Source organism: Mustela erminea, chromosome 16 (assembly GCF_009829155.1).
Source record: "Mustela erminea isolate mMusErm1 chromosome 16, mMusErm1.Pri, whole genome shotgun sequence".
Lineage (NCBI taxonomy): Eukaryota > Metazoa > Chordata > Mammalia > Carnivora > Mustelidae > Mustela > Mustela erminea.
Genome location: NC_045629.1, coordinates 84,332,506 through 84,358,577, shown reverse-complemented (window position 1 = coordinate 84,358,577; position 26,072 = coordinate 84,332,506). Strand labels below are relative to the sequence as shown.

Sequence of the window (26,072 nt, the reverse complement as noted above, 5' to 3'; positions counted from 1 at the left end):
CCCGCCCCGCGCGCCGCGCGTCCTCCGGCGCGTGTGGGCCCCTCCGCCCCGCCCCGGCCCGACGAGCCCACTGCGCCGGCAGGGGAGGGGTCGGGCGCGCCGCTGTCCTGCCCCCCGCCGCCCGCGGCGGCCCCGCGGGGACACGGCGAGCGCCGGGGTGCTCTCGCAGTGCCTGCCGTCTCGGCGGCCGCGGGGAGCGTCGCGCCGCGCCGGGGGCCGCGGCGGCGAGGCGGGCGGGGCGCGGGCGCGGCCTCCCCCGTGCGCGGCCCGCGGCGTGGTACAGCCCGCCGCTTCATTTCCCGTGCGCGGCGCGGCCGCCGCTTCCTTTCCCCCGCCGTCCCGGGCCACGAGCGCTCCTCGCGGGTCGCCGCGTCCTTGGCAGGCGTGAGTACCGCAGCCCGCGCCCGGAGGGGCCGCACGCGCCGCGGAGGCCCCAGGGGCCGGGGCGGGGGTGCGGCGGGCGCCGGGGGTGCGCCCGCGGCTCTGCGGCGTCCGTGCGGGCGGAGGGCGCAGGGGGGCGGGGCGCGCGGGCCACGTGGCCGGGCGCCCCTGCCGCAGGCCCTCGGCCCCGCCGCGGCGCGGGCGTGCGGGGACAGGGCCGCGGGCTGGGGGGCAGGAGCCCCTCCTTTGTGCAGCGCGCGCTCGTCGGGTCGCTGCCGCGCGCCGGCCCTGGGCCAGGGGGTCAGCGTCGGCCCAACCCTCGTGGAACCCTGGCGGTTCGTGGCGCGGGAGAGAGCAAGGGCGCGTCTGCTGAGAGACTCGAAGAAACGCGCCGGGCTCTCCGAGCGGCCGGGAGCCATGACTTGGATAAGGTGGCCCCGGCAGGAGGCGCCGTGGAAGCCGGTGTCCGAAGGGGTGTGGGCGATTCCTCCCCGAGACGGGGGCACTGTGAGTGCGGGGCAGACGGAAGGGCTTCTCCCGGAGCCCTGGAGCCGGGCGGGGGGGCGCGGGGGAGGCTGAGTGTCAGGTTCCCAGAAGGAAGTGCACCCCGGAGGAAGGGAAGTCGTTGGCTTTACTTGGTGGGGCGGGAACCCAGGGGGAGCACCTCTTCAGTTGACCCTGGCCTGTGGCTGGGAGGGACACGTCTTAGGAGGCGTCTGCTGGAGCGGCTCTGACACCCCGACCTTTTCTGGGTACCTTGAGCCTGTAAGTGTGCTGCCGCAGAGGGGACCTGGTGCTTCCTGAACCTTCCAGGCCCAGCCCCCTGGATGGCATCGTTTTTCGGAGTGACTGACACAGGAGCCTGTCACCGCTGTAGGACAGTCCGTGTTCCGGGCCTCCTGCCAGACCTGGGGAGTGCCCTCCAGGCCACCCTTTTCTTCTCTGGAGTGGGGCTTGCTGTGAGGTTCACCGCCCCGGGAGAGCCCTTGATGGTCTGGAGACAGTTGCCCTCGGGAGGGGCTGGTGCTGGGCCACCTCCGCAGCGTTGCTCCTGGGGAGCACGGTGAGGGTACCAAGGATCAGCACAGGTGGTCTGATGGGCTTGACCCACGTTTTTGTGACAGCAGCTTTCTTGAATTTTTTTTTTTTTTTTTTGAAGATAAACCAAAAAATTGTTTTTGGCGTCTGGTGCGCTGTATTTTTCAGGGACTGCAGAAATGCTGGCAACGGTGTGTGTTAAGCCCTAGCCCTGTGCTCAGTGTAAGAGGCCATGTAGGTGCTCCAGTAGGTGGTCACGTGGCGCTGGTGTGGCGTGAGACCCACGTCCCCAGTTCTTCCCCGGCCTGATTGGGGCTTCCCTTCCCCACTCTCTCCATCCACTGTGTGGGAGGCCTCGGGATGTACACGAGGACTCGAGTGTCTACGGGAAGGTTGAGGAAGCATGTGCGGTACCGGGGTCACCCTGAGGGAAGACGGTGCAGGGACCAGGCCGAGTAGCTTAGACCGGGCTCTGGCAGCTGGGACAGTAGAACGGACAGGCTGTGGCACTGGAGGTACGGACGTTGTTGTGCCTGCCCGGGGTGAAGTGGGCAGCTGCGGAGGGAACCCTGAGTCTGATGGCATGGGGGGGGCCCCTTTTCTGCCAGCAGGACAGGTTGATGTTTCGAGTGGGGCTAGGGGTTCCCCCAGCGCAAGGTGGCATTCCTGCCTTGCACAGCTAGCCTCTGTGTGGAGCGGTGCTGACCCGGGCAGCTTCCGCTCTGTGCGGCTGTTCTGGCGGGTTCAGACATGCCAGGTGCTCGTCACTGTGCCTCAGACACGGGAGGTACCACGGAACGCTCTGGTGAAGCCCAGGTCTGACCCCGGGGGCCCAGAGGAGACGAGTTGGCCTGCAGACAGCCCCGCCCCGTTCTCTTAATCCTCATGTCGGGTCCCACTTCCCCTGGAAGATGGGCTCTTTGAGCCCTGGGTGGACAGTTGGGGAGCTCTTCCGTGTATGACTGGTGCCATGGTGTCCGGGGGATGGGAGAGTGGGGCAGAGGGCAGAGCCGGGGGGAGGGGGCAGCCCTTCCCAGAAACCTTCCCTAGTCACCCAGGCTCTCAGAGGCACTGGTGCCTGGCTGGGCCCAGCCACGGCAGGCCACATTGTCCTTTTCTTTGAAGGCCCTCCAGCCAGGGGTGTCCTTTGGGGGTCTGCAGCCAGGTTCCCTTCCCCCCTCTGAGAAGAGCTGTGCCTACCTACGCCTGGAGCATGGGTTTGAGTCCACGCGGTCCTGAGTGTGGAAGGTGCCTGGCTGGGACAGTGGCCAAGGAGGGGCCCGTCTGTAAGCCAGGATGAGCTCTGCTGCTGGTTGCTTTTCTTGAAGACCTCGGCAGCCGGGTGGGGTGAGATCCCCTGGGGCCTCCTGCACCTCCAGCCCTTGGGGCCCCCTGGGCAGCTGAGAGGGACCACGCCCACTCGGAGCAGTGTGGGCGGCCTGAGGCACCGGGGCTGGGCCCGAGTGGTGGCCACGCAGCTTTATTGCCAGGCAGGTGAGCGGACAGGGAGACACTGGCAGTCCCGTCCACTAATAGGAGCAGAGGGTGGGGACGCTGCAGGGCCCTTCCTCCTCTGTGTTGGGTCAGGCGTTCTCAAGTCGTCCCGTGTCTCGCCCCGTTACTGGCGAGCCGTGGCTGTGCCGTTGGGAGAGATGGTAGGAGGGGCCCACCTGTTCCTCGGCAGCCTGGGGTCCCCGCTGTGTGCCCGGAGGCGTGTTTGGCTTCTCTGAGGCGATCGTTCAGGCTCAGACTTGCTTTTCTCCTGCAAGAGATGGGTTTCCGGTTCCGCAGCTCTTCACGGAACTAGGGAGCTCTCGGAGACGGGGGACGGAGGCCGTGGGGCTGGGCTCTTGCATCTGAGCGGGGCAGGGGAACTACCCTGCCGGCTGGTCCTCCAGCGTCCCCATGGGGGGTAGTTGGTCCCAACACTGACTTCTCTGCCTCCGGGTGACACGGCCAGCGGGAGGGGCTCACCGCGGCCTGTGCTCCTGCAGGGTCGCTGACTGTCCCAAGGACACTGTCTGATACGAGCGGGCTTGCGCGCGCGCGCACACATGCACACACACACACACACACACACACACACATCCCGAGGGTCCCCGGAAGTCCCCGTCTGTCAGGGACCTGGTGCTTTCGTTCCTCTGCATGTGAGGCAGAGTTCCTGCTGCAGAAAGGAGGCAGCTCTCCAGGGCTCTGGTGAGGGGGCTGCTGCGGGGATCCCGGGGCAGGGCAGGGTCTGGCTGTCTCAGCTGCTGAGCTGCCGCCTTTGTTGGGTTTGGGGTGGGGCACAGGGTGTTTCTGGCCTGTTTTCCCACCTGGGATTGGGCGAAAGCCCCGTCCTCGCGTGCCCAACAGGAGGCCTGTCTTGTTCACGCCTGGTATGATGCAGCACGGGCCCTGGGTCCGCGGCTGCTGAGGCCCGTGGTCCGCGTGTGGCTGTCTTGTGCCTTGTCCCGCAGCCAGGTTTTGTGGCGGCACAACAGTGGGGCTGGGTAGGGGCCCCTGTGCAGCTCCAGGGGGCCACTGGGGTGCTGGCTGACCTCTCCGCAGGTCGGAGCAGGTGGGAGGGTCCTCAGGCGTCCTCCAGGGCCTGCCTGGGCTCCGGATAGCGACAGCCCCAACAGGTGCTCATTTCGAGGGGCAGCCGAGTGGGTGGACTCCGTCGCCTGCTGGGGTTTGGGTGGTGGGCGTGTCGGGTGCTCGACCTTAGTTCACCGCACCACACACCTCCGGCCCCCTCCGTCCACGCCTCGGCAGCAGCCTTGTGGCTTGCTTGTGCTGCCCTTTCTGACTGCGTCTAACCTTGCTGCTTTCTCTTCATGCCGCCCCAGGAGGCCCGAGGAAAAGTAAGTACCCCTGTCCCCTGCCGCGGCGTCCCTTCCACCACAGCCGGGGAGCCCCTGGTCCGCTTGCCACAGCACGCGGGGCCCGGCGGGCCTCCCTTTCCTTGTCTGCAACACAGAGGTGCTGGGTTTGCTGGAGCTCGGCTTTGGTCCCGTGGGGTAGGGCGGCAGCAGGGCTGCGCGTCTCCGACTTTCCCTGGACTGAGCCCGTTCCTGCCTTGGGGAGGGGCCTCCCCCTGAGCCGGCCAGGAGTAGCTGGCCGGCTTCCGCCTCTGGGCAGAGCCTGCGGTGATGCCGGGAGACAGGGACAGCCATGAGGCTGATAGCGGCTGGCAGCCGCCCCCCCCCCCCCCCCCCCCCCCGCCCCGGGAGGTTCAGTCTGGTGGGTGCAGCTTGAGGAGTCCGGCCAGCCCAGCCCTGGGCTGTCCTGGTGAGGGGCTGCCAGGGGTTTGCTGCCAGCAAGGCTGAAGGGCAGACAGGCCCTGCCCACTCGGCCTGCTGTCCCTTCTGGGACAGTGGGTGATGTCACAATGCCTCCTGGGCCCCCGCTCCCGCCCCCCACCACTGCCTCTGCGCCAGCCTGGCCTTGGTGAGTACCACTGCCAGCCTGGGGAGGAAGGCAGGAGGCGGGGGTCAGAGCTCTGTCCACGCCTGGGGCTCTTATGCCATCAGAGGCCCCCAGCATGTCCCTTCATAATACAAGGGAGACTCGTCCCCAAATCCCGGTGACTGTGGGGTTTAGGCAGCTGACGTGTCCCCCTGGGTAACGAGAACCAGGTTTTGGTTTTGTTAGGAAAGGGATGTCGACCCTGTATCGATGGTGGGAACAGTTTGCTGTCCTCCCTGCGGAGCCCTTGTCTTCTGGAAATGAGGGCCCAGCATGTGGGGGCCCCGCATAGGTCACTGCGTGACCCCACAGGAGCGGGACCCCACATCCTGAGGGCATGTCGGTCAGCCCCCGGGCAGAGTAGCTCATGGGTGTTGGTTGGCTGGTGGAGGTCCTTCTGCTTTCGGGGAGCGGGGCCGGGAGTCAGATCTGTGGCTGGGAGGACTCTGCCGCTTGCATCCGTGCCTCTGGAAGGAGACTGTGAGCTCAGACCACTAGGTGCGCCCTAAGAGCAGACTGGCTTCTGGGTCATTCTGGGCTTGACCGCTGCTGGGCAGAGGCTGTGATGGTGGCAGTGGCTACGACCCGTGGTTCAGATGACCGTGGTCTCCAAACCGGAGGGAGCAACACCTGTAGTGAGGAAGCTGAGGCATTGTCCACTGTAGCAGACGGGACCCAGAGCCCCCAGCCTGCCTTCCCCCGCTGGCCTGGGGAGGGGCCCCTGAGTCAGATGGTGCTGAAAGGAGGGGTGGGCGTCCTCACGACACCCTAGGGCCCAGAGAGGGTCAGGTGGCCTCCCCGAGCTGTAAGCACAGCCAGAGTGGTGGGCGGCCGGCCGGTGGCTGCCGCTAACAGGGGGCCTGGTTCTTCCCCGATGTGGCCCTGCCGGGACGGACCCTCCGGCCTCCGCTCCCCTAGGAGCGTGTGCTGCCCCAGGGCAGGTCGGCCAGCCTCAGAGAGCCCCGGAGCGACTCTGGAAACCGGCCATGCTCTGGGCACGTGGCTGAACGTAGCAAAATCAAAGGCCGTCTGGTGAGAAGTGCAGATGGGCAGTGAGCGGTTTTTCAGCACAAGTGTTTGTTTTGAGGAATGTGCTTGTCCTAAGAACGATCTGTTGTCATTTCTAGAATCACATTAAGTGCACGCACCCCGTGTGTCGTGCAGCAGCTCTCTGCGGAGGCTCTAGGAGAGGAGGTGTCTGTGGCCGAAGCTGGGAAACGGTGTTGTCTAGACCCAGTGCAGAGCCGGGTGCCTTAGAAAAGATGAGTTTTACAGTGAAGGGGGCACAGACATGTGTTTGCTCTTTGCTTCCGTGAGTTTCCCGCGGACTTGACTCTAGGTCTTTGCTTGCTATTGCATGGCACCCCTGTTGGGGAGCCCTCCCTGGCCCACCAGCCCCTCAAGTCAGGCCGAGGAGGGGGGTGGGGCCGTGCTCCCGTGGCCCGCTGTGTTGCAACTGCCTTCTTGTGCTTGCTTTTTAACGCTGTGCGGAAGATGAGGAGCGGGAAGGCCTCCTGTGCCCTGGAGACGGTCTGGGAGGACAAGCAGCAGTACGGGGAAGCCGAGCGGCGTTGCTACGAGCAGGAGGCCACACGAGCCGCCGCCACCCAGCAGCTCCCGGCGGAGGGGCCGGCCGTGAACGGGCCAGGGCAGGAGGAGGCCAGGGACGCCGAGGAGGCAGGTGCCCCCGACAGCAGCGGCACGAGTGACCCCCGGAAGAGCCTGGACAGAAAGAAGCTGCCGCAGAAGAAGAGGAAGCGCTCCCCCAAGAGCGGTCTGGGCCAGGCCGACCTGGCCCTGGTGGGCCTCTCCGCTGACCGTGTGTGGCTGGACAAGCCCGTGTTTGACCAGGCGGAGAGCTCCTACCGCCAGAGGCTGGCGGCTGCGGCCGCCCAGCCAGCCGCCCTGGGCCCCCGGGGCCCCTGCACGCACGGAAGCCAGGTGGCCTGCCACCACGTGACCTGGGGCGTCTGGGTCAATAAGTCCGCCTTTGACCAGGCCGAGCAGGCGTTTGTGGAATGGTCTCAGGCCCTGCTGCTGGCCGCCGAGGGGAGTGGCCGGCCGGGGGCTTCCGACACGGGCCAGCAGGCTGCTGCCCCCGACCTGGCGCCTGCCCACCAGCCCAGCCCACTGGCCGCCAGCCCGTCCCCACTGGGCAGCCTACAGGCGCTGGTGCGGGAGGTGTGGCTAGAGAAGCCCCAGTACGATGCAGCCGAGAGGGGCTTCTACGAAGCCATGTTTGACGGCCACCCCCCGGGGAAGGTGCGTCTGCAGGAGCGAGCGGGCCCGGCTGAAGGGGCCCGGCGGGGCCGCAGAGACCGGCGGGGCCGAAACGCCATGGGAAGCAAGCGGGTCGGGCCTCGGCGGGTCGACGGGGAGGCCTCGTCTGCTGTGCCCTACTGGTACTTCCTGCACCGGGACGCCGAGGCCCCCTGGCTCAGCAAGCCCGTCTATGACAGCGCGGAGAGCCGCCACCACGCTGCCGAGGCCCTGCGTATGGCCTGGCGCCTCGAGGCCGCATCCCTGGCTCACCGACCTGGCGCCCGCTTGGGCCCGTCCATGCCCAGCCTGAGACCCAAGTAGGAGAAATACGCCGTGCGGGTTCCTGGGCTGGGGTCCTGCCTACGCCTCTCCCCACCCCCATCCCGGCACAGCCTCCCCAGCACTCCTGGACCCGGCCAAGTGGGATGCAGGAGTGGGTTGGGCCGAGGTAGCTCCAGGGGCCGTGCAGCAAAATCCTCCCAAGGTTTGGGGCTGTAGGGGGTGGGAGGGGGGGTGAGCACAGGGCTGAGTTCGTCTGGTGTAGGGTTTCCCTTAAGGGCAACTCCCAGAGGCCCTTCTGGCTGTCACAGGACAGGGCAGGGGCATGGAGAAAGCTCCCAGCCCAAACCCCACTGGGGAACACATGGGAGCCGGCACGTACCCCCGCCTCCCTCATCTGGTGTGTCTGGGACACAAGCCTGCTGTCTCTTGAGCACCCTGGGTCTGAAGGACACCCGTGGAAGAGGCCTACTCGCCTCTAGCTTGGGGACCCAGGGCTTGCCCCAGGAGGGTTCCATGTGGCACCAGCGGTGGTTCCTGGGTGCCTGGGCCTGGAGAAGGGCGGGGGTAGAGTCGGGTGGCCCAGCGGAGATGACCGGCTCCAAGGGAACGCTGCAGGCGCAGCAGCGGGACGGCGTGGGGACGTCGGTGGCTGCGTGGGTCAGGCCTCCGGGGAAGCCGCGCCACCCCGGCCCCGCGTTCCCTTTGGCCACCCCACATCTCCTCAGTGGGGTTGGATATGCTGTTGGACAGGGTGTGGGACCCCCTGTGTGGGAGCGTCCCCGTCGGCAATGTGGGGGATCCTGGAGCTGAACCTCTGCATAGCGGCCTGGCTGCTCCTGGCGGGGTACAGGGGTGGAGGGTGGACAGTCCCAGGACCTAGTCCTCTCGAGGTCACCGTGGGTGTACTTGATGAGGTCCGGTGATAGCCTGGGGCCTTGGCACAGAGAGTTGGTGAGATTGGGTCCATTTCTGCCACGCTGGGTCAGGAGCGGGAGGGGCCCTGCTCAGTGGAGGGAGGGCCGCGGGCCGGCCTAGTGAGGCTCCGGAGAGAGCCGGGGGTTCTCCAGCTTCCTGGCCTCTGGACCTCGGAGGGAGTCCCTCGTGTCTGTTGATTTTTGCCGTGTTAGCCTTGAAAACAGAAACGCTGGAAGTACTTTATTCGTTGAAAAGTTTGTTACTTGTTGCGGTTAACGACTTGCGGGTTTTTTTGTGAGGACAGTTCGGCGAGCAGAGTGACCGAGCTTGACGTTCTCGGAAACGCTCTTTAGTGTGTCGCGCAGCAGGAGGCAGCCGGATTCTCCCACTCGCTTCCGCATTCAGTCTGTTGACGTGAATTGTTTGACGGACGTACAGATTGAGCCTCGCACAGATGTGTGGTTGGAAAGGCAGGCCCAGGGGACCCTGGAAGTTCCTCACCCCAGGTGGAGAGCTGCTGCTCTCCAAAACTGGCGACAAGCCTGGGAACTGCCAGTTGAGAACCCAAGGGGTGGGCATAGGGATGGTGCGTGAGGGGTTCGGTTACAGACGGGGTTCAGCCATGCCAAGACCACCGTGCTCTGACCCGGACCCCTGGTCACCCTCCACCCTTGGTATCTGGGCTGTTGGCAGGGTGCTCATGCGGGCCAGGCCTGGGGCCTTAAGGGATGCCGCTCTTCCTTCCAGCGGACTTAGTTTCTCCTCCTCTTTGTAGCAGGAAAATGGCCACAAACTTCCTAGTGCACGAGAAGATCTGGTTTGACAAGTTCAAATACGACGATGCAGAAAGAAAATTCTACGAGCAGATGAACGGGCCTGTGGCGGGCACCTCGCACCAGGTAGGGGTGGACTCAGAGCGTGATGGGGGTTGGCCAGAGGCTGGGGGTGGGGGGGGGGGTCTTTGGAGGCGTGGCCCTGGATAGGCCTGCTTGTGTGCGCCTGCGTGGGATGGGCCATGCGCCACCACAGCTCAGAGCCCTGGACACACCGGTGCTGATCAGGACGCTGTAGGCCTGGGCTGGGCCTGCAGACCCGGGCTTCCTCGGGCTTTGTCCCGGCTGCGGCACTCTGGCAGACGCTCGCTCCGTGCGCTCCTTGCCCTTCTGCCAAGCTTTCCTTCTGTGCCGCTCTTGCTGGCTCTCTGTCGGAGGCTTTGTCTCGCTCTCTCTTTTTTTTTTAATTAAAACTGTTTTAATGGGGGAAAAAGAAAAAAGACCAGTTCTTTCTGCATTGTCTACAGGAGAATGGCGCCAGCGTGATCCTGCGAGACATTGCGAGAGCCAGAGAGAACATCCAGAAATCCCTGGCCGGAGTGAGTACCTGTGGGCTTGCCTGGCCCTGTTGGCTTCATGCCCAGCGGCATGTGTGACCTTGGCCCCGGCCCTGCCGCCGAGCATGTCAGGCCCTCAGAAACAGGTCGGGGCAAGGTGTGCAGTGCTGGCAGGCGCCCACCCCCATAGGAGCCCTCCGCTGGGGGTTGCCCAGGACTCCCTCCCGCCTTTCCCCGGCTGCTGCTCTGGGCCACCCCTGGGCCCACACCAGTGGCCTCTGGCACGCTCGCTCCACACGCCGAGGCCTGGACACAGCTGCCTCGCTTGGCGTCCTGCCTGGGGAGAAGCCTGAGCAGCAGCATCTGCGGCCCTTTTCTCTTGCTCCCTGGGCCCCGCCTCCCTAGCGAGATGGGTTCCCGGGCTGTATACCGTCCAAACGACAGAATTTGAGGCCTGGAGAGGGGCCGTGCCACCGGTCTGGCCTCCAGGTCCCAGATGGGATCAAGAGAGGGCAGGGCCCTGTCCAGCTCCGCTCCCAGCACGGCAGGGCAGCTGTGTCCCTAGGAGGAGACACACCCGCTGCTCTGCCTGCCTGAGCCAGCAGAGCCAGGACGTCGTCATGTTTTTGTGACACGTGCTGTCCTGTGTTTGGAAAGCAAGTATGATCAGAGTTGTGTTCCTTCTGGGGACATTTCTTTTCTTTCTTTTTTCTTTTTTTTTTTTTAATTTATTTATTTGACAGAGAGAGAGATCACAAGTAGGCAGAGAGGCAGGCAGAGAGAGGGAGAGATGAGGAAGCAGGCTCCCTGCTGAGCAGAGAGCCTGATGCGGGACTCGATCCCAGGACCCTGAGACCAGGACCTGAGCCGAAGGCAGAGGCTTAACCCACCTAGCCCCCCAGGCGCCCCCCTTCTGGAGACTTTCCAGGAAAGACTTCTTCCATTGCCTTTTCCAACCTGAAGCAGATGCCTGCATCCCTTGGCCCGTGGCTTCTCACCAGCTGTGTCGGGACTCGAGCCCCTGCTTCCTCACGTCTCCTTCTCTTCAGCCTCTCGCGGGCACAGGGACCTCCCAGATCCCCCAGCAGCCTTTCTCCGTCTCCAGAGCCTCCACTTTGTCCTCTGGGTAGAGTCCCTTTTGCCACCGGAGGTCATCATTGTAGCGGCTCTGGGAATTAGCACATGGGCAGGTGGCTTGGACGTCCTGGCTCCCGTCGGCAGGATAGCCCTTGACAAACCCCGGGGCTGTTGCCACCGCCGGGCCCTTCTTCCTGCTCGGCCGCCACTTGCTGTTGCCCCAGGCCTGTGTGTCAGACTGCAGCCCCCGGAAGGCCAGGCCTGGGGATCTAAGCAGCTCTGGGCCAGCTGCCCTGGAAGTTCCTGGGCTGCGGGATCTCTCTTTGGCCGGGATAGGGGTTGACTGCTGGGTCTTGGGGAAAGCATGTGGGCATCTACTAGGACTTGGGGGCTGAGTTGCTGTGACAAAGCAGCCCAGACCAAGGGCTTACACCAACTTGATTTCCTCAGTTTGGAAGCTAGAGTCCGAGGTCAAGGTGTGAGCAGGTTCTGAGCCCGCTTCTGGGCATATGCGTGGCCCTTGTTCTCCTGTGGGTTTTCATTATTTTCCCTCCAGTGTCAGAATCAGGGCGACCCTCACAGTAACTGGGTTGCCACTGTGGAGGCCCAATCTCCAAGTAAGCTCGTGTTCTGAGGCCGTAGTGGGGATTTCAGAGGCCTGCCTTTCAGCTGCTGATAGGGACCCAGGACAGACCTTGCTGGCTCATCCCCAGGCATGGATTTGGGTTGGAGAGAGTTGGGATGTTAGAACCCAGAGCTTCCTGGGCGTTGTGCGTGGTGCCAGGGGTAGGGCTGGACATGGGGATGGAAGATGGCACTGTCCCCTGTGGCCCACTGTCACTGTCACAGACTAGGACTGGACAGGGCAGCCTCGGGCTGCCTCAGGCTGGGGCTGGGGTACCAGGTGGCCTGGTGTCCTCAGTCCTTGCCTGGCTCAGGTTGTCCCAGGGCATAGACGTCAGTGAGAGGCCAGGGGGCGCACAGGGCCCGGTGGTGGTAATGCAGTAGCCACCAGCCTCCAGGGCTTTGCTTGCCACTTTGCTTAGCCTTAGCCTTGTGGCGGTGGGTGGGGGCGGGGGAGGGGGGGCTTGCCTGGGGCTGCCCCCTTGGGACCTGTCAGCAGGCAGCCTCCACTCAGTGGTGTCCTCAGCCTGCGGCTGGACCCTGATGGATTTGCTCGGCCGGTGCTGAGCCCCCAGGAGAGGGGAGCCAGGCCTGGCTGTGCGGGCTCGGGGAACAGGAGGGGATGGCCGGAATTTCATTCCCATGCGACGGAAACTCTTGGGAAGTGCTGTTGAGAATGGCAGTGGGAGCTGAGTGCTGGGGACACAGGCAGGAAAGAGGGCCATGTGCCCGGTGGCGGCAGCCAGGGCTCTGGCAAGCCCTGCCCAGCTTTCCGCGGCTGGGGCGAGGGGTTGAGCTGAAGGCAGGGAGTGCCGGTGCTCCTGCCCCAGCCCCAGCTGCGTGGTGGCTAGCCTGCCTCTGGCCGGCTCTGCTAGGAGCCAGAGGTGGGAGCTGCTGGGTCATGGGGGACGGAGAGCACTGGCCTGCATTGCTCACCAACTCCCAGTAGGGAGCCGGGCGCCTGCCAGCCTGTCCTTTCGGGGGCCCATTAGCCCATCTATGATTTGGGGTGCATCAAACACAGGAGAAGGCCGTGGGCTTGCCCTCATGGAGGGGCTTTCTGTCCATTCTGTTGGGGGGGGGGGTGTCGGCCCTTGAGGTGTAACGTGGGCTTGAGATGGGGCTCCCTGCTGAGTCAGGTGATGCAAGTTCCTGGTCAGGAAGGACCCGAGGGAGGCTGACAGGCAGCTGTGCGGTCAGCCAGAGCCTTCAAGGGCTGAGCCCGTGGGCCAGTGGACAGGTGTATGGCCTGGGGGAGGCAAGGTGCTATGCAGTGTCCGTCCCTGGCACAGAACAGCTTCTTTTTCTCCCCTTACCGGGCCCTCCACTCTCTTCTGTGCCGTCCGCAGTTCCAAGCTGTGCTGCCGGCCCCATTAGGGCCCTGGCTGTCCCAGGGCTATGGGCAGTGACAGCCAGCTGTGGGTTCGGCACTACCCCGTGCCCGGCTCCCCTGGGCCCTGTGCTTCCTGCTTGGGTTTGTGCTCGCAGGGCCTCCTCCCCACTTGGGCTGGAGTATCGCAGGTGGACTGAGCAGGGCCAACAGGAGCTGCTTCCTAGTGTCCAGCTGGTCCCCCACACGTGTTGGGGTTCTGATTCTTGGTGAACCGGGGCACCCTGGGAGCAGGCTGGGGGTGGGGGGCACATCCTCACCTCCCCCCTGCCTTCCAGAGCTCGGGCCCTGGGGCCTCCAGCGGACCCAGCGGGGATCACAGTGAGCTCGCCGTCCGCATTGCCAGCCTAGAAGTGGAGAATCAGAGCCTGCGAGGACGTGAGTCCCTGAGCATAACGGGTGGGACGCCTGCCCTCCCCTGCCCCCTGGTCCCCCACTCTTGGACCAACACCCTCTTTGCCCCTACAGTGGTGCAGGACCTGCAGCAGGCCATCTGCCGGCTAGAGGCTCGGTTAAGCGCGCTGGAGAAGAGCTCCCCCACCCACCGGGCCACAGCCCCACAGACCCAGGTGAGGACCCTTCTCAGACCAGGGGCCCTCCACCTGGGCACGCGGGTGGCGGGGACAGAAGGTGCTCCTGGCCCTCATCCCCATGGGGGCCTGGCGTCTTAGAGGCCTAGTGAGGGTGCCGTAGCTGGGGCCCCTGTGGCACAGGCCTCAACCTCCCCACCCCCAATGGCAGCACGTGTCCCCCATGCGCCAAGTGGAGCCCCCCGGCAGGAAGGCAGCTACTGCCGCGGAGGACGACGAGGACGATGCCATTGACCTGTTCGGCAGCGATGAGGAAGAGGACCAGGAGGCCGCGCGGCTGCGGGAGGAAAGGCTGCGGCAGTACGCCGAGAGGAAGGCCAAGAAGCCCGCACTGGTGGCCAAGTCCTCCATCCTCCTGGAGGTCAAGCCTGTGAGTGGCCCACCCCTGCCTCCGCCCCGTTGGTGCCTTGGAACCGTGGGCTGTAAGCCTGGACTGCTTGGGGGAAATGGGACATTCCCTGGGGTCTGCGGGCCCGTGACCCCAGCCTCTGCACCCCCTTCCCCCGCAGTGGGATGATGAGACAGACATGGCCCAGCTGGAGGCCTGCGTGCGCTCCATCCGGTTGGACGGGCTGGTCTGGGGGGGCTCCAAGTTGGTGCCCGTGGGCTACGGCATCCGCAAGCTGCAGATCCAGTGTGTGGTAGAGGACGACAAGGTGGGGACCGAGCTGCTGGAGGAGGAGATCACCAAGTTCGAGGAGCATGTGAGTGGCCGGGCCCCGCGCACACCCGTGGCCTGGTGGGCGGCGGGAGTGGGTGGCTCTTCGGGAGACGGGGCCCCCCGTGATGAGTGGCCTTCCTCCTCCTCAGGTGCAGAGCGTCGACATAGCTGCTTTCAACAAGATCTGAGCGTGGGCTCCAGGCCCCACAGACATTAAAAACTGAGAGCGCACGGTCTGGCTCCTGTCCTCGTCTGGGCCCCCGGGGGAGGGCGTGTTCAGTGAGCAGCACCGCCGGCTGTGGGCCTCACACTTGGCCTGCCTCTCATTAGTGTCCCCGCTGGGCCCCGGCCCTGCTGCTGCTCCACCAGTGACCCCAGGGGCCAACCCCTCCCTCCCCGTTCTTGGTCTGGGCACGGTGTTCTTGTGGTTGTGTGACCTCACTCCCCCTCTGCCCCTTGTCCGTCTCCAGACTGCCCTCCTGATTGCACTCCGCCCTTGGTGACAAGGGGCATGCCCAGTTCAAGCTGTTGCAGCCAGAAACCATGTCGGTTGCCCCCTCTGCAGGGGCTGTTGGTCCGTCTGAGGCACCGGAGGTCCCCCCCTCCACTCTGCCTCCTCTGGGTTCCATTCCCTGCTGAGCTGACCCCATGGGAGCAGAGGCGTCCAGGGAAGAAAGGTTCCAGCGGCAGTCTGGGCCCTGCTGCTGTGACTACTCATGGGTCCCCCAAGTGGGACCTGGGGGAGACCGAGCCAGGCCTCTCACATAGCCTGGCTGATTGCTTAGATGAGGCCCTCCGTGTGCTGCCCAGTCTGTTCTGTGGCCTGTGGGTCCCTCCCTCCCTGGCGACCTGGACCCTGGACAGGCCCGGGATAAATGCCCTGTGGAGTCAGCCAAGCTCCTGTCTGGGCAGTACTTGGCCCTGGCGGCCCCTCCCTGGACTGTTGGCCAGCATGCCTGGTGAGACAGCCATTCTCTGAGCTGGAAACAAAGGGTGTGTGCTGTGGGGACTTGTGGTCAGAACTGGTGTCCTCAGGAGGCCCCCCCCTTGATGGTGGGGGCCTGGGTACAGGGTGTCCCCGTTGTAGGGTGGATTCTTGGAGGTGCAAAAATCTGCGTGCCTGCCGAGGGTGGCCCAGCGGCCCCTTGCTCTCTGTCGCACCACACTGGTCCCTGAGCCACAGTGTGGCACCACCTGCATGTCCTCCCGAGCACCTTCCCAAGTCCCGCCCCGCCGCCCGGCTAGAGGCTGGGTCAGGGGGCGGGGCCCCAACAGACCTCGCTCCGCGGGCGGGGGCGTCACGTGGGGTGGAGGCGTCACGTGGGGGCCGGGGCCGGGCGGGGACACGGCGGGGCCAGAGTCCGCGCGGCGGAGCGAGATGGCGGCGGAGCGGGACCCCGAGGCGCTCGCGGCGGCTCGGCCGCTGCTCACCGACCTCTACCAGGCCACCATGGCGCTGGGCTACTGGCGCGCGGGCCGGGCGCGCGAGCAGGCCGAGTTCGAGCTCTTCTTCCGCGGCTGTCCGTTCGGCGGCGCCTTCGCCCTGGCCGCGGGGCTGCGCGACTGCGTGCGCTTCCTGCGCGCCTTCCGCCTGCGGGACGCAGGTAGCCCCCGCCCCCGCCCCGCGTCCCCCGGGGCCCAGCGAGCCTCCCGGGACCCCCGACGAGCCCTCCACGGCCAGCGCCAGCCCACCAGGGCCTCTGTCACCCCCAGACGTGCAGTTTCTGGCCTCGGTGCTGCCGCCCGACACGGACCCCGCCTTCTTCGAGTACCTTCGTGCCGTCGACTGCTCCGACGTGACGGTGCGGGCCCTGCCCGAGGGCTCCCTCGCCTTCCCCGACGTGAGTGCGGGCCGAGCGGGGCAGACGGCGCGGGCCGAGCGCGCCGGGCGCCGCCGAGCTGACCGCACCCCCGGGCCCCCCTTGACCCCGCTGCAGGTGCCCTTGCTGCAGGTGAGCGGGCCGCTCCTGGTGGCGCAGCTGCTGGAGACGCCCCTCCTCTGCCTCGTCAGCTACGCCAGGTGCGGCCCCGCCCAGCGGAGGTGGACGGCGGGACCCAGCTGGGTGCCTGGGAGGACCAGGGGACTTCCGGGGGGACCAAGGGGACTTCCGGGGGGCGGGTCTTCGGAATGGGGCGTGGTCTGCCCGGGGAGCCCAGCGCCTGCCCCTGGGCTGTGGAGAGCACTCCGGCCCCAGCTCGCACCGTGGGGGGCCGTGAAGGGGGCTCGGGGCCGCGGTTCCGTCGTGACCCACAACGCGGGTCCCCTGCTCCATTGCACACCTTCCTCCCGACAGCCTTATCGCCACCAACGCTGCGCGGCTGCGCCTGATCGCGGGTCCCGAGAAGAGGCTCTTGGAGATGGGGCTGCGCCGAGCCCAGGGCCCTGATGGGGGTCTTACTGCCTCTACCTATAGCTACTTGGGCGGTAAGAGCCCGAGGAGGGAGGCAGGGGCCGGAAGGGAGGAGGCTCCCTGGAAGCCGCACCTGACACCCTCCTGACCCTGGCGCAGGCTTTGATGGCAGCAGCAATGTGCTGGCAGGACAACTGCGGGGCGTGCCCGTGGCGGGAACCCTGGCTCACTCTTTCATCACGTCCTTTTTGGGCACGGAGGTGCCCCCCGACCCGGTCAGTATCTCTCTCCCCCGCGGCTACACCCCAGAGGGCCGACCCCAAAGCCAGTCCTTGCCTGGGGAGGGTCGGGCTGGCCACAGCTTTGCACAGGCAGGTGGTCGGCCCGGCTCAGCTGAGCCCCCGGGCAGGTAGACCCAGTGCTGCATGGGGAGCGGGCAGCCCTCAGCCAGGGGTTAGGCAGTCCTCACCCTGCCCCATGGGCTGCGCGGCCTTCACTGAGCCCTTTCCGTAGACGTTGGCCCCGGCTGCCGGCCAGGGCCCCAGAGTGGATCTGGCTGTTCGTGCGGAGGCGTGGCTGGATCGCGTGTGTGCCCATCTGGGACTGGGGGTGCGGGAGCCCCACCAGGGGGAGCGGGCGGCCTTTGTGGCCTATGCCCTGGCTTTCCCCCGGGCCTTTCAGGGCCTGCTGGACACGTACAGTGTGCAGAGGTGAGGCCCAGGTTCTCCCCTGGGTGGGCCCTGCAGAGCACCCGCGGCCCTCCTGGAACCTGGTCGTTCCTCTGGCAGGAGCGGTGTGCCTAACTTTCTGGCAGTGGCCCTGGCGCTGGGGGAGCTGGGCTACCGAGCGGTGGGTGTGAGACTGGACAGCGGTGACTTGCTCCAGCAGGCCCAGGAGATCCGCAGGGTCTTCAGGACCGTTTCGGCCCAGTGAGTCCCCTGGGGCAGCTTATGCCCACGGAGAGATCCTCTTGGGGGCGGGGGCGTTGGGCCAGGGCCGAGGAGGGAGCAGTGTGTCTCTCCCCAAGGGAGGAGGTCTGACCCCGTTGCTGCCAGAGTAGAGACGTCGGGACCTTGGCAGGGAAATCAGGGATGGGTTCGCCCGGGGGCTCATGAGCAAAAGCCGGGGCCCTTGTGGCGGGAGGCAGATGGTCAGGTGTGGGGGAGGGGTGCGTAACCTGGGAGGGAGAGCAGATCGGTGCACCAGGGACCATCTGAGGGGCTGCCCCCATCACAGGTTCCAGACGCCCTGGCTGGAATCCATCTCCATCGCCGTCAGCAACAACATTGGCGAGGAGGAGCTGGCCCGGCTGGCCCAGGAGGTGGGGTAGGGCAGGGGCGGGCCAGAGCGGGACTCAGGGGGCCCTGGGCCTGCAGATGCTGACAGGCTTCCGTGCCACCTTCTCTCTCCTGGTCCAGGGCAGTGAGGTCAACGTCATTGGCATCGGCACCAGCGTGGTCACGTGTCCCCGCCAGCCTTCCCTGGGCTGCGTCTATAAGGTCGGGGTGGGATCTGGGACCCAGTGGGGTGGGCCTGAGGGACCACTGGCCGGGGGAGGAGAGTCCGGCAAACCCGTTTCTGCAGCTGGTGTCCGTGGGAGGCCAGCCGCGCATGAAGCTGACCGAGGACCCCGGGAAACAGACGCTCCCGGGGAGCAAGGCCGCTTTCCGGCTCCTGCGCGCCGATGGTGAGACCCGGCCCACGCCGCCCACGCCGCCCACGCCTCCGTGGTCCTCCTCAAGTCCCCAGGCCCCCCGCGTTACTCTAACCCTAAGTCCCCGCGGCACACACTCAGGGTCTCCGCTGTTGGACGTGCTGCAGTTGGCGGAGGAGCAACCCCCCCAGGCTGGCCGAGAGCTCAGGGTCTGGCCTCGAGGGGCCCAGGAAGCCTGGACCGTGAAGCCTGCCCGTGTGGAGCCCCTGCTGAGACTCTGGGTCCAGCGGGGAGAGGTAGCCGCCTCCACCTCCTCCCTTAGTCTGCTGCTCCAACCCAGGTGGAGCCCTGGCCCCTGACCCTGACCCTGACCGCAGACCCGGCCCTGGCCTTCCCTCTTCCCTCCAGCTGTGTGAGCCCCTCCCATCTCTGGCCGAATCCAGAGCCTTCGCCCAGCTGTCCCTGAGCCATCTGAGCCCGGAGCACAAGCGGCTGGAGCAGCCTGCCCCCTACCCCGTAGGTGCTCCTCGCCCCCATGCGCCCCACCCCCACCCCGCCCCCTTGTCCCCCAGCCTCCCCTCTATTCCCCGTGGCCACCCATCATCCTCTCTCCTTCCTGTAGGTGGCGCTGTCTGATAAGCTCCAGGCCCTGGTGGCCAGCCTGCTGGCCGGAGGGTCCTCATGAACACGACGGGGTCAGGGCCACCACAGACCAACACGAGTCACTCTCTGTCCTGCACGCCTTGTCATGTGTCTTTCTTTGCCTATGTTGCCGCTCACCGGACCCCCAGGGCCTGCAAGGGAGGCTGCCCTCGGGGGTCAGCGCCTGGGTTCCAGCTCCCAGGGAGGCCCAGGCTCTGCCAGGGTGGGGAGGCAGCCCGGGGCTGGGGTCTGAGGGGGGCCGGGCGCTAGGCCGAGGCTGGCAGTCGGAGGCTTGTGCAGCTGGGCTGTGGGGCCAGGCCTGAGGCCGGAGGGAAAGGGGGGCTCATGGTGCCCACCTAGGAGCTGGTGCAGTTACTGCAGGAGGCCGGGGAGGGAGAGCCACGGGTTGGGGATGAGGAACCCAGAGGGTCTTGGGGATTTCTGGGATCCAGGCGTGGCCCCAGATTCCACCGCCGGCCAAGGGCACCCCGTGCAAGGGTCAGTGGGACACCTCATGCTTGCCAAGCCCAGGAGAAGCCCAGGCGTCCCTGGCCGCTCTGGAGGCCGCCCTACAGGACTCTACCAGTGGGTCGCTGTGCTCTTGGGCGCCACCATCTGCCATGGGGCCAGCCAGGCCGGCCTTGGGGGAAGCCACCTCAGGACCCCGCAGCCTTACCGAGAAGAGGAAGGTTCAGGGGGTGTGCGAGAGCCAGCCAGGAGATGAGCAGCTCTGGGCTGGCCCGGCTGCTGTGTGGACGAACCCGGTCAGGTGTCTGCCGACTTGGGTGACTCGGGTTCCACCAGAACCAGCCGGGAGAGATGTCCTCGGTCCCGTGGGGCGGTGGAGCCAGACCTCTCTGACCCTGGCAGCACCGGGTGGCAAGGGCACGCAAGGCGGGGTGATGGCTTCCCGCGGTGCTTCCGAGAACACGTCAGCTCTTCAAGCATCTGTGGCCAGACTGGCTCTTCCGGACCCCAAGGCTTAGGCGGGGCCTTGGCCCGCGTCCCTGGGGGAGGGTGACAGGATTTGGGGCAGAGGCCCGGTCAGGCCAGCCCTGTGGAGCTCGAGGCTCGGACAGATACAGACTCACAAACACCCAAGGGCGGAAGCAGGCCCAGGTACCCGTGGGCCACCGCTGCCCAGCGGCACACTTCCTCGGGCCAGGACCGAGGAGCCCTGTGCTCCAGGGTCGGGTGGAGGGGGAGCCTCAGAACGGGCCAGGACCCAGATGGCCCACCCTGACGGTGGCAGGCCCCTGTAAGGGCACCTGGGTGCTGGTGGGGCCGCCCCCTCAGCTCTGCTCCACCCCAGGCCGGCCTGACCTCAGAGGTGGTGACACCTGTCTCAACCATCCTCGTCCCCAAGATGTCTGCCTGGGTCGGAATGCCGTGGGGACAGCCCAGCTCGGGGCCCCAGGCAGCGCCTGAGCTCTGGGCTGGGCCCTGACCTCTGTCTGGACCTGGACCCTGCCGGGGTCTCCTCAGGGCTGTCCACACCAGCCCAGAGGGGTCAGATGTCAGGGTGAAGGGTCCCAGTCCCCCTCTTATTAAAGAACCACCATCCCAGGGATCTTATCCCTGCCCTGGGCCCTGAGGGCAGACGGGAACCCCCCCGCCCCCACACTCCAGCTTCAGGCCAGCTACTCACTGCCAGCAGCAAGGGCAGGAGGGCCCTTCACAGGCCCCGGATATGCACACCTGGGGGTGCGTCTGGGAGCGCCCCAGCCCCCACCCAGGAAGCGCTACCACACCTGGCCCCCGTCCTTCCTGCCCAGGGCTGGCTTCTACGTCAGGCCCTGGCACGACATCCCAGAAGAAGGAGCGGCAGGCGCTGCTGGATCTGGCTGCGCAGCTTGGGGTGTGCCGGGGGCCATGGCTTGGGGGGCGTGGGGCCAGACCCGCGGGGGCCCTGTGGGGGCTCTAACTCTGACAGCTCTGGCTGAAGGGATCCAGGCCAACCAGGGACAGACCCCAGGTAGCTCTGTCCTTGGCCGTCAGCCCAGACATGGGCTTGAACCTGAGTTGGATCCCAAGAGTGTGGCTGCTGTCCCCGCCCCGGGCTGTGAGGCCCCTGAGGGACCCTGTCAGGTGAGTGGGAAGGGAGGCTGCAGGGACCACACGAAGGAAGATGGGGTCGCTGGGGAAGACAGCTGGGAGAGTCAGGGCACTTGGTCCATCCCACCCACCCTGCCCTAGGACCCCCAGAGCTCCCGGGAGGAGGGGGCCCTTGCGGACCTGGGGGCGTACACCGCGGCCTGCCTGCAAGAGGCCGGCATTGTGGGGACGCAGGCGACAGCGCTCACACTGCCCTCAGCTCCGGAGGCCCAGGGCCAGCCTCTGGAGGCCCAGGTGAGCCATCGCTCCCGCCCTGCCCCCAGCTGCCGCTGTTGAGTTCTAAGGTTGGGGCATGGCTGCACCTGCCCCGCGGGGGTGTGGCCATAGGTCGCTGACGTCTGTTCCTCCCCGCCAGGTGTATGCCCTGGTGAGCCGGCTGCTGGCGCAGGTGCCCAGCCTGGCCGAAGGGAGGCCCCGGCGGGCGGCCCTCCGGGTGCTGAGCGCGCTGGCCCGGGAGCACGCTCGGGAGGTGGTGCGTGCGCTGCTGCGCAGCTCGCTGTCCCCGGACCGGTAACCCGCCTCCCCCAGGCCAGCAGCCACACCCCCAAGTCCCCCAGCAGCTTCCTTCCCTCTTCCTGATTGGCGGTGGGGTCGGGGGGCGGAGCCTCTGAATTGCCCCGCCCCCACCCGACTCGGGTCCTCCGTCCCCTCCCCACCCCTCCCGCCTCGGGGGTCCTCGGGGGTCCTCAGGACTGTCCTGGCCTGGCGGCCTGCCTTCCCCCTCCAGGTCACACTGGGAGCCCAGGCCGGGGCTCCAAGGTGGGACGAGCGAGCCAGGTGGCGGCTTCTCCCCAACGACCCTGGCTCTTGGGTCACTCTGCCCAGGAGAAGTTCTCTGGGGTTTCCTTCTGTACAGGGACTGTGCCCAACACCAGGTCTGTCGCCCTGCTGGTGGCCCCAGGGAGCCCTGATCTGCCCCCCGCCGGGCAGCTTAAAGTTTTCCTCTGGGGTGTGTGGGTGGAGTGCCCTGGGGTCGGTTTCCCGACTCCTCCCCAGGCTGGAGTCCTCGGGGCCACCTCCCACCCTGACCTGGGGACTCCCCACATCAGACCCTGTCTCAGCGGCTCCCACCCCCAGGGCGGTGGCTGAACTGTGGCCCAGCCTGAGCCGGAATCAGTGCGTGAACGGGCAGGTGCTGGTCCAGCTGCTGTGGGCGCTGAAGGACCAAGCCGGGCGGGAGCTGGAGGCCTTGGCGGTAGGTGAGGGGCCCACGCAGCCGGGGGCCTCCCCCAGGACCTAGGGGGTGGGAGGGTCTGGCCCCGCGGTGGGGGCGCCAGGGCGGCAGGACCGGCGCGTTCGTCATGTCCCTCAAGGGTCCGAGGCCTCGTCCTAGCTCTGCGGCGGCGCAGCCTGAGCCGGGCGGCTTGTTCCGCAGGCCACTCGGGCCCTTGGGGAGATGCTGGCTGTGTCTGGCTGCGTGGGTGCCACGCGGGGCTTCTACCCACAGCTCCTGCTCCTGCTGGTCACGCAGCTACACCAGCTAGCGCGGGGCGTGCGCGCCCCTGGCTCCCCGAAGGTGTGGGGCCCCTGGCAGCGAGGGCCGCCGCCCAGCCAGGCCAGGTGAGGGCCCGCAGCCCCAGCCCAGGGAAGGGGGGCGGGGCCGGTGCCCTCCAGGCCTTTCCACCCACCCGCTGCCTGCCCCTACCCAGCTGCGCGGTGGAGGCCTTGAAGGCCTTGCTCGCCGGGGACGGTGGCCGCATGGTAGTCACGTGCATGGAGCAGGCCGGCGGCTGGAGGAGGCTGGTGGGAGCCCACACCCACCTAGAAGGCGTCCTGCTGCTGGCCAGGTGCGGGAGGGGGCGCGGGGGAAGAGGCGGGGGCGGGAGGCGGGGCGGGCTGGAGGCTTCTCCAGGGGCGGCAGGGGAGACGAGAGAGCGCCCCATCTCCTCCCCATCCAGTGCCATGGTGGCCCACGCGGACCACCACCTGCGAGGCCTGTTCGCGAACTTGCTGCCGCAGCTGCGCAGCCCCGACGACGCGCAGCGCCTCACGGCGATGGCCTTCTTCGCCGGGGTGAGCCTGCTTCCCACCCGGCCCGGGAGGGGCGCCGGCGGCGTGCGGCCGCCCTCGCGCGCGCTGACCGCAGGGCCCCCCCGTTCAGCTGCTGCAGAGTCGGCCCACGGCGAGGCTCCTGCGGGAGGAGGTCATCCTGGAGCGGCTCCAGGCCTGGCAGGGCGACCCCGAGCCCACCGTGCGCTGGCTGGGCCTGCTGGGCCTCGGCCACCTAGCGCTGGACCGCGGGAAGGTGAGGGACAGGGCCGGGGGCGGGGGACCAGGCGGGGGCCGCGAGGGGCCGCCCACGAGTCGCTGCCCCCGCAGGTGCGGCACGGGAGCAGGCTGCTGCCCACGCTGCTGGGTGCGCTGGGCGAGGGCGACGCGAGGCTCGTGGACGCGGCGCTGGGCGCGCTGGGGAGGCTCCTGCGGCAGCCGCGGGCGCCCGTGCGCCTCCTGAGCGCCCAGCTGGGGCCCTGGCTACCGCGGCTGCTGGACGACGTAAGCCCCGCCCCTCCAGGCCGCGCCCCCACCCCGCCCCACCCCCGTTCCGGCCCATCCCTCCCCCGCCCCAGACCCCCCCCACCCACCAGGCCCCCGGATCACCGTCGGGACCGCAGCCTTCTCCGTCTGCCCTGACCGCGCCCTCCCACGCAGGCCAGGGAGTCGGTCCGCGCCTCGGCCGTGGGGCTTCTCGGGACGCTGGTGCGGCGGGGCCGGGGCGGGCTCCGGGTGGGGCTCCGCGGCCCCCTCCGGAAGCTGGTGCTCCAGAGCGTCGTCCCTCTGCTGTTGCGCCTGCAAGATCCCAGCCGCGATGCCGCTGAGGTCAGCTGCCCCGCAAGACTGTCCCTTTGCTGTCCCCACCCACCCCCACCCGTGCCCACCCTGCGCAGCTCCTTATATTTCCACGAGGACCTCAGGTGCGAATGTCCAGGGCTCCCGGGTTCCTGGTCTTTCCTGACCACTTGCCCTGGGCTCTTCCACCTCTCATCCTGGCCACACGCTGGCTCCCTCCAGCCACTTTCTGGACCCTAACCCTGCTCCCTTCTCCTGCCCTAGAGTTCAGAGTGGACCCTGGCCCGCTGTGACCAGGCCTTACGTTGGGGCCTGCTGGAGGACACGGTCACTGTGGCCCACTACGACAGCCCTGAGGCCCTAAGCCGCATCTGCCACTGCCTGGTCAGTAGGGGGAGGTCGGTGACAGCGATGGGGTGTGGTCAGCTGCCCACTTGGCCTGGTATGCACCAGGCACTACCCCAAAACTCGGTCTCCTCCCTCTCCCAGCCAAGGTGGCCGTAGGTCCAAGACTTCTGGCTCTGAGGCCTTGCCCTGGGGGTTCCCCTGGCCCCCCGTGCCCTGGGCTGACGTCTGCCACCTGCTTTCCATGTGCCATGGGTCCTGGGATACGGTCATGACCCTGTCTGCCCCCAGGTTCAGCGGTACCCAAGTCACACCCCCAGCTTCCTGAGCCAGACCCAGGGCTACCTGCGGAGCCCACAGACCCCTTTGCGCTGGGGCGCGGCCGTGCTCCTAGGTGAGTGAGGCAGTCCTGGTGTCTGTCCCTCCCTCTCAGAGCTCTGGGAGCCGGACCGGCCCTTCCCATATGGGCGCCGGCGGCCAGCGCTCACGGGCATGTCTCGGTCCAGGCTTCCTCGTCCATCACACCAGCCCTGGCCGTGTCCACGAGGACCTGCTGGACTCCCTGCTCCAGGGTGAGGGCCCAGCTGGCTCACCGGCGTGTGGGGTCCTGGAGAGGCTGGGGGCGCGAGGTGGCAGCGGATGGGAACGGACGGGTGGAGAGCCTGGGGCCTGGGATACGTTGTGGTTCTGAGAGCTCTCTGGCCCTGCCTGAGCTGCCCTGTCCCTGCAGACCTGGGACAGCTGCAGAGTGACCCAGAGCCCGCTGTGGCCGCCGCGGCTCATGCGTCCGCCCAACAGGTGGCGCTGCTGGCCCGCGCCCAGGCCTGGCCCCGCCGCCCAGGACTCCTAGACCTGCCCCTGCCTCTCCTCCGCCCAGGCCTCTGGCACCGCAGCCCGCCCCCCCGGCCCCCACCAGTCTACCCCAACAGCCCATTCCAGCCCCGGAGCGTCATAGGCCGCTGGGGCTGCCTGGGACCCGAATGCGCCTGAGCCGGAGCCAGCCTGGAGGGTCCCCGGGGTCGCAGACGGGCAGCGCTCCGCTCCGGGGCCAGTCCTGGCAGGGGCAGGTGTGCAGGAGCGGCTCCCCTTGAGGGCCCCCCACCCTGGGCCCGGGCCTGGATGGGCTCCAACCCTCCCTCTCTAGGGACGCACCGCCACAACAGCCACGTGAGCCAGGACCGGGGCGCCTTCTGTCCAAGCACCATCTTGCCTGCAGCCCGCCTTGTCTCTTGCCCGCGTGGGCCCATCTGTCCCCATTCAGGCCAGCAACCTGAGTGTGCCCCACGCCCAGCTTGGATGGCCCCTGCACCTAGCTGGTTCCGATGGGGGGCATGGTGACCCTGGCCCAACCCCGGGAGCTGGTGCCAGGAGAGGCCGCCTGCTTGCTGGGTCTTCACGTATGGCCTCCCCACTCTTCCGCCCCTGCCTGTCTGGGCTGTCCTCCCCAGTGGCCCAAAGTCCCCCATCACATGTCCCACTCCTCACTGCCCTGTCACCATCGCCCCCACACTCCTGTGCATCGCGTCACAGAAAGGTCACCAGACCTTTTCTGGGTTCCCCCTGACTTCCCCACTGGAGGCTGGAGGTGGGCTTCAGGTGTGGGGTGCCACCTCCTGCCCCCTCCAGACGGAGCCCCCAGGCGGCTCCCCAGGGCCCTCCCTGGGCTGGAACGAGGGCGGAGTGACGGCACGTGCTGGGAGGAAGCGGCTCTGGGTCCTGGCGGGCCCCTCCGCCCGGAACGCCTGTCTTGAGACGTTCTCTTGCCTTCCCGGACCCAACCCCCAACGCCATGTCCTCAGAGAGGCCTTGGCTCATGCCGCCTCTTGGGGGGCTGGGACCTGTCCCGCCACGTCTGCGGACCCCCTTGGGGTCCCGCCTGTCCCCTGGGGGAAGTGGTTAAAATAAAGACAGGTGCGTTACAGGTGTCTGGTATGAGTCTGGGAACCGGGTCTGGGCCAAGCACGGAGTCCTGATGACCATGGCCTGGCCCGGCGTCTGGCTCAGGCTGGGATGGTAGATAAGGCAGTGAGTATCGAGAGAGGAGTAAGGGTCCACCCGCTGGGGGTTAGAGTCAGGCCGGATCAGGGTCCGTGTTTACGGCCAGGGAAGGCACGGTTCACCTGAGACGGAGAGAAAGCTCCAGAGCTCAGGCAGGAAGGTCGTTAGGTCCTCGAGGCC

The 26,072-nt window shown here is 67.2% G+C and overlaps 3 protein-coding genes across 12 annotated transcripts; all 3 read left to right on the top strand.

Moving 5' to 3' along the window:
* Positions 1–275: 275 nt before the first annotated feature.
* EEF1D (eukaryotic translation elongation factor 1 delta) lies at positions 276–14,232 on the top strand. Of its 5 annotated transcripts, none has more exons than XM_032315504.1 (10): positions 276–384; positions 4,251–4,265; positions 6,364–7,448; positions 9,104–9,227; positions 9,629–9,700; positions 13,028–13,127; positions 13,218–13,318; positions 13,491–13,709; positions 13,849–14,043; positions 14,150–14,232. In XM_032315504.1, exons 3-10 carry the CDS (start codon positions 6,364–6,366, stop codon positions 14,186–14,188), a joined length of 1,935 nt encoding a protein of 644 aa, XP_032171395.1. In that variant the 5' UTR covers positions 276–384; positions 4,251–4,265; the 3' UTR covers positions 14,189–14,232. The 5 variants fall into 5 exon arrangements, with proteins under 5 accessions (XP_032171395.1, XP_032171397.1, XP_032171393.1 ...); XM_032315502.1 differs by lacking the exon at positions 276–384 and adding an exon at positions 596–888; XM_032315505.1 differs by lacking the exons at positions 276–384; positions 4,251–4,265 and adding an exon at positions 4,784–4,851.
* A 1,077-nt stretch (positions 14,233–15,309) lies between these two features.
* Positions 15,310–18,742, top strand: NAPRT (nicotinate phosphoribosyltransferase). Its single transcript, XM_032315508.1, has 13 exons — positions 15,310–15,604; positions 15,714–15,841; positions 15,938–16,020; positions 16,295–16,425; positions 16,511–16,626; positions 16,865–17,061; positions 17,140–17,280; positions 17,588–17,672; positions 17,770–17,850; positions 17,936–18,038; positions 18,147–18,301; positions 18,414–18,521; positions 18,628–18,742. Exons 1-13 carry the CDS (start codon positions 15,379–15,381, stop codon positions 18,688–18,690), a joined length of 1,617 nt encoding a protein of 538 aa, XP_032171399.1. The 5' UTR covers positions 15,310–15,378; the 3' UTR covers positions 18,691–18,742.
* A 95-nt stretch (positions 18,743–18,837) lies between these two features.
* Positions 18,838–25,817, top strand: LOC116574735 (maestro heat-like repeat-containing protein family member 6). Of its 6 annotated transcripts, none has more exons than XM_032315489.1 (15): positions 18,838–20,735; positions 20,844–20,996; positions 21,118–21,234; positions 21,490–21,637; positions 21,812–21,957; positions 22,210–22,322; positions 22,412–22,549; positions 22,661–22,775; positions 22,864–23,007; positions 23,082–23,255; positions 23,412–23,579; positions 23,814–23,933; positions 24,186–24,288; positions 24,401–24,466; positions 24,625–25,817. In XM_032315489.1, exons 1-15 carry the CDS (start codon positions 20,520–20,522, stop codon positions 24,882–24,884), a joined length of 2,181 nt encoding a protein of 726 aa, XP_032171380.1. In that variant the 5' UTR covers positions 18,838–20,519; the 3' UTR covers positions 24,885–25,817. The 6 variants fall into 6 exon arrangements, with proteins under 6 accessions (XP_032171380.1, XP_032171378.1, XP_032171381.1 ...); XM_032315487.1 differs by having other exon boundaries at positions 22,138–22,322; XM_032315490.1 differs by lacking the exon at positions 23,814–23,933 and having other exon boundaries at positions 22,138–22,322.
* Positions 25,818–26,072: the final 255 nt, after the last annotated feature.